Source organism: Melopsittacus undulatus, chromosome Z (genome assembly GCF_012275295.1).
Source record: "Melopsittacus undulatus isolate bMelUnd1 chromosome Z, bMelUnd1.mat.Z, whole genome shotgun sequence".
Taxonomy (NCBI): domain Eukaryota; kingdom Metazoa; phylum Chordata; class Aves; order Psittaciformes; family Psittaculidae; genus Melopsittacus; species Melopsittacus undulatus.
This window is the reverse complement of record NC_047557.1, coordinates 42,288,119-42,300,015: the sequence shown is the minus strand read 5'-3', so window position 1 is coordinate 42,300,015 and position 11,897 is coordinate 42,288,119. Positions and strand designations below refer to the sequence as shown.

Genomic DNA, 11,897 nt, shown 5'->3' with positions numbered 1-11,897 from the left:
AAATAGTGTATGATGAAAACATGAAGACTTCACTAAAACAGAGGTACCACAAGAGGGTGCCATTACTGTGATGTTCATAGCTATCACACTGTCAATAGTTCCCACGAGTCACTCGGTCTGAACAGATGCTTAGCCTCTGAAAGTGGAGGGTGTTAATCAGGCAGACATACCTGTCTTGCACTTAGCTTTGCCTCTGAGTCTTTAGTTTGCATCTTGGCTCTCAGAATGAACAGGCTTGGAACTGAGAACAAGTATTTTTTTAATGCTGCTGTATGTACAGCAGTGGACTGACACTGTAAACGCCTGCTTTTCTCTCTCCAGGTCACAACCAAGCAGGAAAAGACCAGTTCTGTGTGTGTGTTAATATCTGTGTGTCACAAATCTGTATCTAAAAATGTCCACTTTCTGTCAGAGACTGCCTGTTCATTGCACTGACCTAGGGACTGTAGTTTGTCTGGTAAACCACAAAGCCCTCACTACTCAGTAAGAACCAAGGCATTTTTCAACTAATTATTCAGGTAAAAATTACACCAAGGATGCTCTGAAACATGAGTTTTGCTTTGAAAGGAATTAATCCATCATCTTAGAAATGACAAATTGTATGACGCACTAAAAATAATCCATCTGCAGCAGCATATAAGGATGATTCCAGATGTGACTTGAATCTTTCCTACTGAAACCCTCTGCAGCTTTCATTAAGTTACACTAAAAAGACACCTCCAGTGTAACAGGGTATAAAGAACTTGTTAAAAACACATTGGCAGTAAAAAAGGATTTTAATCTTGTAGTTTGTGAGTTATGTAGCTGATTGGATATATGGAATATTTTGATCACAAAAAATATGAGAACAATGTCTACTAGAAATAGTTTAATCTTAAGCTTTAAAGCAGTTGTACAAATATCTGCCTGTAAGTATACATTCGACTGGACACAGGCTGAGGTGGAAAACTAAAAGCACACCAGAAAAGGGAAATGAAGGAGAAGTTCCAACACTGGAAGACTAAGTTAACTTTTCTAAAAGAAGGAAATATCTATCAGTCTTGTATTCAGTATCTTAGATCACTGGCGGACTGACTCTACCACACTTCATCAATGGATATGCTCTGTACATGAAAGATGCAACCTCAGATTCAGTATGACGCTCCTTACTCTTTATTTCTAAAGCTTCCCATGCAATTGTATTTTGGGTATCACCACCACTGCCTGTTCCACACGTTTATTCAGCTTGACATTACACGCATACAGTAAAAGTTCTCAAAGCTCTGATGAAGTCACTGGTGCCCTGGTGAGGTTAGCAAGGACACACACAGAGGAACTACCACTTGTCAAAAATCTGGCAGTAAGACAAAGGTGGTGTCAGGCACAGAGCTTCATCATGGACATTCCTGTCTCTTGCAGAAAAATTAACATGTTTCTAACAAAACTGTAACTTATTTCCTCACTTAATAGCAGATGTACCCATCTCCCTGTTTGACACAGTAAAAATCAAAATGAAGAAAACAAATCATCAGGTGCAACCCCTGGCAAGACTTTTAAAAGCAGGCTCTTCCTCAAACAGGGGCTTTAACTTCATATGGCAAAGGGCTTAGAGCTGAGGTTTTGAAAATTTAATCTTACATGTCTTCTACGGAGCTGTGATGAACAGCAGTAAACCAGTTCTTGATACAGCAATCCATTCAGGTATCAGGAAAGATTTGTTGTTTTAATAATCAATTTACTAATTAAAATTCGATTTCATACCCTTAGGGGAATTTCTGCATGTGTAATTCAGAAAACTACTTCAGAAAAGCTTCATCCTGAAAAAATGGCACGCTCAATCTCCAGCACCACTTCAGGGAGAGATTTTTCTAGACTGACAGTGACGAAGTTTTCTGGTGCACAAGGAGGCTCCAGAGTATCAAACTGAGACTTGAGAAGTTCAGGTGGCATAAAGTGTCCTCTCCGTTTCTCCAGGCGGCCAGCAATGGTGTCTACAGACCCATCTAAATGAACAAAGAGGATCTGCAGTGCTGGGTTTTCTCTTGATTGCTCTGGGTGGTTGCTTTTAATTGCAGATTTTCCACTAACCAATACATGCCTATATATCTTCTTCAGTGCAGAACAGGCCAGAACTGCATCTTGTCTAGATAAGTGTTCTCTATCAAAAAGAAAAACTGCATAAATACATCCACATGTGGTACAACAAAATAGCTCATTAGTTCTGCTGACCAAGGGGGAAAAGCCCTGCAGCCCTGCAGAGGACAGCCTTGGGACTAATAGAATTTTTTTAACGTAACTTTGTCAGGATATTGGAACTAAATTTCTAATGTAGGGAATGACCTGATTTGAAAGTTAGGTCAGGCTCACCAGCCCCTGGTAGAACCTCAGACTTAGGGACCTTCATTATTATGAGCAACAGCTGAATATCAATGCAAACTCCTATCCATTGTCTGTAAAATTACTATTATGAACTGTCCAGAGAGTAAATGGCTGCTAAACAGTACAGAGCTCTGCTCTTACATACATATGGAGGTATATTTCCAATACCTGTCTTCAGATTTAACCTGTTCTCAGATTTAACTATAATATAGAATCATAGAATAGTTAGGATTGGAAAGGACCTCAAGATCATCTAGTTCCAACCCCCCCGCCATGGGCAGGGACACCTCACACTAAACCGTATCACCCAAGGCTTCATCCAACCTGGTCTTGAATACTGCCAGGGATGGAGCATTTACTACCTCCCTGGGCAACCCATTCCAGTACTTCACCACCCTAACAGTAAAGAATTTCTTCCTTATATCCAGTCTAAACCTCTGCTGTTTAAGTTTGAACCCATTACCCCTTGTCCTATCACTACAGTTCCTAATGAAGAGTCCCTCCCCAGCATCCTTATAGGCCCCTTTCAGATACTGGAAGGCTGCTATGAGGTCTCCACACAGCCTTCTCTTCTCCAGGCTGAACAGTCCCAACTTTCTTCAGCCTGTCTTCATATGGGAGGTGCTCCAGCCCCCTGATCATCCTTGTGGCCTCTTTTGGACTTGTTCCAACACTTCCATGTCCTTTTTATGTTGAGGACACCAGAACTGCACACAATACTCCAAGTGAGGTCTCACAAGAGCAGAGTAGAGAGGCAGGATCACCTCGTTCGATATTTCCTGTAACCATGCTCATTGACAGCACTGCATATATGCCCACTTCAAGTTAAACACGGGATTGTCTGCAGGTAAATTAATGCCTTGCATATGTACTTTTTGCTGGCAAAGTTTCTTAAAAGCAAGCACTAAACCATGAGTGTGTCTGTTCCACTGAAAAGCAAATCCAGAATTAGTTGTCTCTATGAAGAGTGACTCAAGTGCCTGCCTAAGAAAACACATTCGATAATCAAGTTAAAATTTGGTATAAACCTGTATAAAAATCATGTTATGTTAATTGTATTTTGGTTCACAGAGAAACAAGAATTTATAATACCTACTATTACCACCTAGGTGAGCCAATGCCAGCTTCAGCTACTTAGAAGTACCTGTAATTAAACACTGGCATTAGGTTCTTTTAAGGTATACTTCATTTTGCAAGTTTCTGAAGCTGGGCAGTGGCCTTGGGCTAGCAGATGTTCTGGGTTCAGCAAAGTATGACAGCACGTAACACAAAGCAATGGATCCAGCATAATAACCCAAACTTCTCAGTGAGTTAACCCACACTCCAATGCAGTACAGTCACCTGATGCACACAAGCAACAGCCACTGTGTAAAACCAGGCTGAAGAGCATCTGCTCACCCAGCCTTTCCTCATCCAGGAGGTGCTCCAGTCTCTTCATGATCTACATGGCCCTTTGTTGGATGCTCTCCAGTATGCCTGTATCTCTACTACAGTGGGGAGCCCAGAAACAGACACAGCACTCCAGCTGTGGCCTCACCATTGCTGAGGAGAGTTTCACCTCTCTTGACCTGCTGGCAGTACTTTGCATAATGCAGCCCAGGACAACGCTGGCCTGTCTTACCAAAATAGCACACTCCTGGTTCATATTCAACTTGAATGTCCACCACTGTACCCCCAGGTCCTTTTCAGCAAAGTGGCCTTCCAGCTGGGTGCCCTCCAGTGTCTGCACTGGTGCCCAGGGGCAGGAATTTGCACTTAAAGTGCACGAGATTCCAGACTACAGCCTGTCAAAGGTCACTCTGGATCAGCCACTCCTCCCAGTTTGGTGTCATCTGCAGACTTGCTGAGGGAATGCTCTGTCCCATCACCCCAATCATTAATGAAGATGTTAAACAGGATTGGACCCCTGGGGAACATTGCAAATGACTGGCCTCCAGCTAGACTTTGTGCCACTGATCACCACCTTATGGCCCTGACTGTTCAGTTTTCAATTCACCTCACTGCCGGCTTATCCAGTCCCTAATTCCATCAGCTTCTCTATGAGGATGCTATGACAGATGGTGTGAAGCAAATCTGACACTGTATCTTATTTGAAGTAACAATAGCTTAATAGATAAAATTTTATCCTACAGGCATTGTTAGTGTATTCTGAGCTTGTGTCCTTTTGTAAGTATCTAATGTCAGGCTTAGTACTGAACTGGATACTTGAAACTATTTTTCACACACAGTGTTAAAAAATACTATCACTGGCAACAATTTTTTCCAACTCTATTATTCAGGGATTATCCCCCCTCAGAAACTACTATGACATTTTAAGATTACTGAAAATAGAATGGCATTACTACCTGCAGAATGTGTTTACAGTACTACACACATTTCTCCTTTGGAACACAATGGGGAAAAATACTTGTGATAATTATTTTGTCTGTAGCCCAACATCCTTAAAGCTAGATGTTCTCTTACCTCCTTAGTATATCATGCAATGCACAAAGCCAGGGAATCCTGTCCTAGAAAGCAAACAAAATGTTTTGAAGTTACTTATGAAATCGATTTGCAACAATTGCTTCTCACACCTATAGCATCTGACTCGAGACAAACATTAGCCTAAAACCGTATGGCAAGTTAAGTTCTGTGTCTCTTTTCTTCCTAATGTAGATTTGCTACCACTGCCTAAAGCCAATGAAAACTGCTAGGCATATTATCAATAAGGTATTTTTAGTGGAATAGTACTTCTTATATTACAGATACCTACAAGTATCTGATGGAAGTAATATGTATTCATGTATAGCATGCACCTTGTGAGCCTTTGAAGGACAGTCAACTTCTTTCCTGCTTCTATTACACAATTCAAATGTACAGCCTAAATTGTTCTTTTTCCTTATAATGCTTTGGATCAAAGTTCAGGTTTTCAGGAACAGAGAGATCTAAATTTACTGACCTGCAATCACTTATCGTTTTTATGTCAACAGCAATGACAAATAAATGTAATCATAGCCACAATTTCGCAACACTTTTGCTCAGTAGTTATGCAAACACAATGCGAGTGATTGATCAGCTTCTCATTATAATCTTGCTTTAAATTTTAAGCTCCCCCAAACTTTTGTGATACCTACTGAGCACTAAACAACTGCTCCCATTTCATCTTTCAATGCTGTTACTGCTGGGTGAGCACAAGTGGTAACAGGGACAAATAAATGCAACCATTTTTTCTTAGTACAGAATAACCCTCCACTGGCATTCCAGGTGGCCCTCCCAGTTTTACATCTCTGGTGTTTCAGAAGTGATGCTTCTCTCCTGCTTTAGACAAGATACAGGCTTATACGTACCTCCAACCACTAGTGAAAGATTAGATTTTTTAACAAAAATCAAGAGTGTTTTTTTCAGCCTTCCTAATTCAGCTTTATGTTTCCCAACATTTTCAAGAGGCGTAATTTTATAATTTTTCTAATTTACTCAAGTCTCTGAATTCCTAAGTATTGCAAAACTAAACTTGATAATTTTTCACCTGTTTAGGATGAACAACAGGCTGAAGGGAAGAAAACACATGTCAAGTAGCAGCTTATAAAACAGAAGGCTGTTGAGTAATTACTGCAGTAACTGAAATTGATGACATGTACTTCAGTAGAGACATTTGTCTGTCTTCATCTATCTAACTCAAGGAAGAAGCACGTAACCTAAAGGGAGAGATTTCTGACACATCCAGAATCAGCAGCAAACTCCTTGTGAGCTACCAAGCACACCTTGACAAGCTATTTTTTTGATGCAGAATACTTTGTAACTCAAGAAGCCTCCCTCTCTCACCAACTGCAGACATGTGAACTCAGCTTGTGTTTACTGCCAGTCTAGCCTACATGAACATGCACAACCTGATTGAGCATGAGGTGACTGAGGTTGCAAAGATAAATATACCGATAACGGGCAGTTCTTTCAAGGTTTGTACATGGTACCTCATCACTTAGTGCTATCCCTTCTGCCATCTTCTTTTTATTCTCTGGAGAATGATAATCGTCTGCATCGTAGAATTTCCACCCCAGCTACGAGAACATAAACAGAAATAGGGATCATTCAGCCAACCCAGCTGAGCTAACAAGGACCCAGGATTTACAAAGATAACATCTAAGCAGTTATAGGCCTGTTGCACCACAGCATGAATCACCATTTATGTCATGGTGTTCAGGAAAAGCGACTTCAGCCACGCAGCACCACCACCTGCGGGCGCACCCAGCCTGGCCTGCAGCCGCGTCCCACCGCCGAGCAGAACCGAGCCCGGGCGAGCCGTGCAGGGGATAAAGACAGGGTGGGTGTGTGCGCTTCCCGCCGAGCGACGCCCACAGCGGCGCCCACCGGCGGCGTGGCACGGCCGTACCTTCGCTGCCAGCCGCGACCCAACCGTGGTCCTGCAAGGGAGCACAAAGACTCGGTCAGAGCTCCTAAGAGGCCGCGCGCAAAACCTCGGCACGGACGGGCTGCAGCACCCCCGGCAAGGCCAGGCCGGAGCCCCAGCACCGCCCCCCCTCGCCGCCAGCCCGGTACCTACTTCCCCGCGCCGCTCACGCCCATCACTACCACCAGCACCATGGCAAGCCCGACCGCCCCACCCCACTCCGCTCCTGCGGGAGGCGGGAGCAGCAGGGAGGCCCGTGCCGGCGCACCTCTTTCTGCCGCGGTGGCGCCACCGTGCGTGGCTTCGGCCGCTTCTGCTTCCCTTTTCCGGCAGTGTGTGCGCCTCTCTCCTATCCCGCGGTCGGTCCCTGCTCCCCCCCCCGGCCGCTCTGTCTGTGGCTTTTCTGCCCTGCCCGACGCTTCTTCCCCAGTGTTCCCCAGAGCCGTGTTCAGTTTGCAGCCTCGGCAACACACACCCACTAACAGGAATAACAGCCTCTGCTGTGCGTGTTGAACAGTGCCTTGGGCACGGTTTTACTGTCTGCTCAAAAATGTCTGCCTTTAAAATGTGATTAACCTGTCAGCCATGCCACTGCTGACTCTGTTTCAGTGTTTTTAAGGACAAATCAGGTCCTGTTTCTGAACTGTGGAACTGTTGTTAGACACCCAATATTCCTGCTGTCAGCACGCAGGTGTACCTGACCCATCACAGTCCATGGTGTATAACGATGGGACATGGCAGAATCCGCGAGGGTGAGTTGGGGTTTAGAGTGCTCTCGGGAGCCTCTCCACCCGGTGGTCTCAGGGGAGCACAGTGTGGGCCCTGCCTTCTCTGGCAAATAAAAAGCCTCTGCTTTTCACAGACCTTCATTTGGAAATACAGACAATAAAATCTCATTGTGCGTTTTGTTTGTTTTCAGCCTCCTCTCTTAAAACTCGTCTTTGCAGGACTATATCGTATCCCACGTGGAGAAACAACCTATGGCTGGTGCTGCAAAGGGGACTGCAGCATGGTGGTAGCTGTGAATAACGGGGCTCCCTGCACAAACAAAAGACTCGGGTGACAGTCTAAATAGAGAGTAGGGATGACAAGAATGTGCAAGTGGAGCAATGTGGGTTTTTTTGGGTTTTTGGTTTTTTTTTCCCCAGTTTTCCTTTTTCCAAGTGTCGTAGTAGGTCTGTTGGAGGAAACAACACTCTTGGGAAAGCCAGGGGATTAGGCACACCTGATGAGTGTGTGATGTCCCAGACCTGCAGCTCACATTCCTGGCTGACGGCCTGTGCATGCACAGTGGGTTACATCCTGTAGACACTGTTTGTTTCTCTTGCATAGACCATGTATACCATACATGAGTGCTCTTCCCATGCCTGGTGGGCATGGCAGAGTCTTGGGCTTTTGTAGATTGGTCTTAACTGACACTTCAACCAAACAACCGAATGTCTGGAAATTCCACTCCAAGATCTTTTTATCCTACTTACACACAATTTGCAGGTGGAAAAAAAGGTAAGAGTCAATTGAGCTCAGACATTTCATAACCACCAGAGAGAGGGACTTAGCAGGTACCTCAAATAGGTGGCCTGACACTAGAGTGTCGGGAAGAGTATTCATGAAAAAATGTCAGTGCTGGTTGGACATCAAGGATGATTATGTCATACTGCACCTTTCACTGTAGCTGAGGAAGTCAGCTCCTAATGTCTTAGAGACCGCAGTTTATCAGTGTGGAGTAACACACACATGTTATTTAGATTACAGATACTGAGTTGTTCCAGAATCCACAGTAGTGCTAATTCTAAATACATTGATGTAATGTTTCTTGTACAGACATGATTATTTGACATAATATGATAGATTTTTTCCACATTAAAAAAACCCTTAGATTTTAAAAATAATGATGTTTTTATAATATCTTCTCAAGCATGCTGTCATACAGATTTTGAAATTATGCACCTTGCTTACTTTTCCATGGCTTCATGCTTCTGCATGAAAATCTATGGTTTGAAATCATACAAGAGGTCTGAAGTGAATATGTTATTAACAATACTGATCCATCCAGTTAGTTATAGATCTGTCCTTCTACAATCCACCTGCTGGTTTCTCTGCTAGCATAGAGCTAGATAGAAGAGTGATTTTTTTTTTCTTTAATTAAAAAAAATTCACCAGTTTAATAGGCAGTGGCACAGCAAAAAGCAAGTATTGAAATTTGAAAATTTGATTTTATGGGAAAATATCTCCCTGTTTTCATTATACACATTGGGTTTCCTCTTTGTGTTTACCTGTAAGGAAAGGCTATTTGGTGACTGCAAAATGATAAGTTTGTTAAACTGCAGAGAAAAAAAAACCAACAAACCAAACAAAAACCCAATGCCAAAAATTTGTTCAGGTAAGAGATCTGACAGTGGTGGTGATTCTTAATGAAATGAATTAAACTTGTTTTTTATTTACTTGTATTTTAAGTTAGCTCCTCTTTTGAAGGTATATTTTTTTTAAATATTTATCAGTTAAGTATATTATATCACTAGTTTCTCAAATGGAAGGCCGTCTCCAAAAGGAAGATTGAGTCAATCCCAGTTTCTGAAGCTAAATGGAGTAATGTGACCTTATGTGAATCAGCTTTTGGAAAAAATTCTCAAGAAGTACATTAAGTCTCCCACTCTGCATGAAATTTTATTTCCTTTGTAGGGCACTTCAAATAATGCTATGAATGATGGATGTCTTGCATTTTTTCTTACTGTTATCTGTAAGAATATCTGTAACCTTGACCATTTAACTGAGGTTGGAACTGCCTGTATTTCACATACCCATGGAGAGTTTCTTAACAAAGACCAGAAACTTAAAAGTTCAAAACAGCCCAGTCCTCAAATTACTAACAGGCCACAGTGATATCTCTAAGGCACCCAGTGACTGAATACAAATTATGCTGTAATAGCAGTGTGATTGTGCTGAAGTAATTGAATTTCCTTCATCTTTTCAATTTCTTGGCTGAAAAGGCAGGGAAGAATGTTTCATTTGGGTGAGAGTTCTTGGGAGATCCAAATGAATAAACCCAAAAATACCTCTGATCACTTTGATTCTGGAAGCATTCTCACAACTGCTATTCCTGTTCCCAGAATTAAAACCTCAATTGCTCTGTCACAACCATCCTTGAGATTTTAACACCAAAAGCAACTGAATATCACACATACAGTGCACACCGAACAGCCTGTGTTACCAGATTATCCGAACTGTATCCAGCTTAATTACCAGGAAGCAGAGTAAACGTCTTTTTCTCTATTTGACAGCTTTTTTTCATAATGCATAACTTTGCATTTTCTAAAAACCTCCATGCTGGGCTGGTCTGATTTAATTTAAAACAATTTATATCAGTGTGTCTGCAGGAATTCCTACCAGGAGTTCTCTTTCACCCAAGCCCAGGCCAACAAACCATGAGCATGCATTGACAGAGCTGTACAGGCACCAGTGTGGTCTGCTGGTGAAAAGGAGGGAGAAGAACTAATCAAATTGCACAAACATAGGAGCCCATAGGCCATGCAAAGAAGTCAGTTATATTCAGACTTCCTGCTGGTGTGGTTCCTTTGATTTGTGCTGGTCTAATTCATGTTAGTAGTCAGCTGGAGAGGTGACTGGATAAAACTCAGACAAATGGTTGACGTAACAGGATAACATTGCCTACACTTCAGTATCCACTTAAGATGTATTTAATTAAGTTGTAGATCCAGTAAGATATGTGTATTCTTTCAATTCTAATGGAATGAGGATTTCTTTGATCTATCTTGGTCAGAGACAAAATAAATATTTTCCCGTCTATTTTTTCTTTAGTAACATGGAGGAGCTTCATATTAGCCTTTGTCATTTAATGATACATGCCCACCTTAGGAAATGTGTTCTGATGCTTTTGTTTGACTGAATACTATTTGCCACAATTGGCATGAGTGCCTTCTCTCTGGCATTTAAATTTATTGCAATTTCCAATGTTGGCAGAATATGTAACTTGATTCTGAAGCTCTGATATAATTACATTCAAAAATCTGTATGGCTTCATGAATTCCAGACTACAGTCACGTAGCTGGAATAGGAGACAATGGAATGTAAATGTCTTCTGAGTTTTTTATTTATTGTATTTAATAACATGTGAAATTAAAATATAATGGTGAAGGATGAACAGTCAGGAATTAAAAGGTAAAAAAACCCTCAAGAATACTTGCCAGAAAACCCATCATGCATTTCTAGCCCCTAAAGAATTTTCTAGGTACTATGCTTTTAAATACTTTTTGAAATAGTATTTAGGCTATTTTATAACTTTTTTTGAATGTTACCAGTGTCTTTCTGAGCCTCTCTGGTTTGACTAATTGTCTGATACTGAATTTATGGAATTCAGTAAAGCTTTATCATCTTCTTAAATTAGCTGCCTAATTTTAGAGGAGGGTAACATGAAATATGAATGAAAGAATTTTACTTTCCTGGGGTTATTTCTATGTGCCTTCACTGTATCCACCTCCTTCCCAAAGCACTAGGAAAGGGCTGTTGTACTCAGAATATTGCCAAATTCAAATAGAAAACCCCATTCTCACCCTAATTCCTAATTGAAGCTCATCACAGCATAATGGTGAACTACTATGAAAGTGAACAGACCTCTTAAAGCTTGCCAGCAACATCCAGCATCAAGGATGTCTGTTTCTTTTATAAAAGAGGACTTGGATACATTGGGTAATCTCAATTTCCCAAATCCTAGGGGGAGAAAGACTATCTTTCAAGCAACAATGCCAAAATTTATGTAGATTTTTAGGAATTTGAATTAAATCCTGGATATGTATTGTCTGTAAATAAAAGTTAGAGAGTGTTAAGATGTGAGGAGAGTTGCTGAAGTAGCTTATACCACAGTGTTCTGTTACAGATAGTGTTCATTGTGAAGTGTATCAGCTTGAAATTATGGCTATGTTAATCAAAGCTGTACCAACAATTTTCAGAATTTGTCCCATGCAGTGTTGTCCTGGGTTCAGTTGGCATAGAGTTAATTTCTTCCCAATAGCTGGTACAGTTTTGGCTTTAGTCTGAGAACAATGCTGATAACACACCAATGTTTTAATTGTTGCTAAGTAATGCTTACCCTGATCAAGGAATTTTCAGTTTCATGGTCTGCCGGGGCACAAGAAGCTGG

At 41.6% G+C, this 11,897-nt stretch overlaps 1 protein-coding gene across 3 annotated transcripts; it reads right to left on the bottom strand.

Moving 5' to 3' along the window:
- Positions 1-765: 765 nt before the first annotated feature.
- IDNK (IDNK gluconokinase) lies at positions 766-7,200 on the bottom strand. Of its 3 annotated transcripts, none has more exons than XM_005154940.3 (5): positions 7,011-7,200; positions 6,725-6,755; positions 6,306-6,392; positions 4,822-4,865; positions 766-2,137 (listed from the first exon to the last, which is right to left on the bottom strand). In XM_005154940.3, the coding sequence occupies exons 3-5, from the start codon at positions 6,333-6,335 to the stop codon at positions 1,792-1,794; spliced, it is 420 nt and encodes a 139-aa protein (XP_005154997.1). In that variant the 5' UTR covers positions 6,336-6,392; positions 6,725-6,755; positions 7,011-7,200; the 3' UTR covers positions 766-1,791. The 3 variants fall into 3 exon arrangements, with proteins under 3 accessions (XP_005154997.1, XP_033928517.1, XP_030909993.1); XM_034072626.1 differs by having other exon boundaries at positions 6,896-7,013; XM_031054133.2 differs by lacking the exons at positions 6,725-6,755; positions 7,011-7,200 and adding an exon at positions 6,515-6,711.
- Positions 7,201-11,897: the final 4,697 nt, after the last annotated feature.

Bases quoted from the DNA above. Each gene is read 5' to 3' on its own strand.
- IDNK (XM_034072626.1), bottom strand. From the start codon at position 6,936: ATGGTGCTGGTGGTAGTGATGGGCGTGAGCGGCGCGGGGAA. The intron at 6,393-6,724 runs GTACGGCCGTGC...ATGTTCTCGTAG, and splicing joins GGTCGCGGCTGGCAGCGAAG to CTGGGGTGGAAATTCTACGA. The intron at 4,866-6,305 runs GTACCATGTACA...TTTGCTTTCTAG, and splicing joins GGATAGCACTAAGTGATGAG to GACAGGATTCCCTGGCTTTG.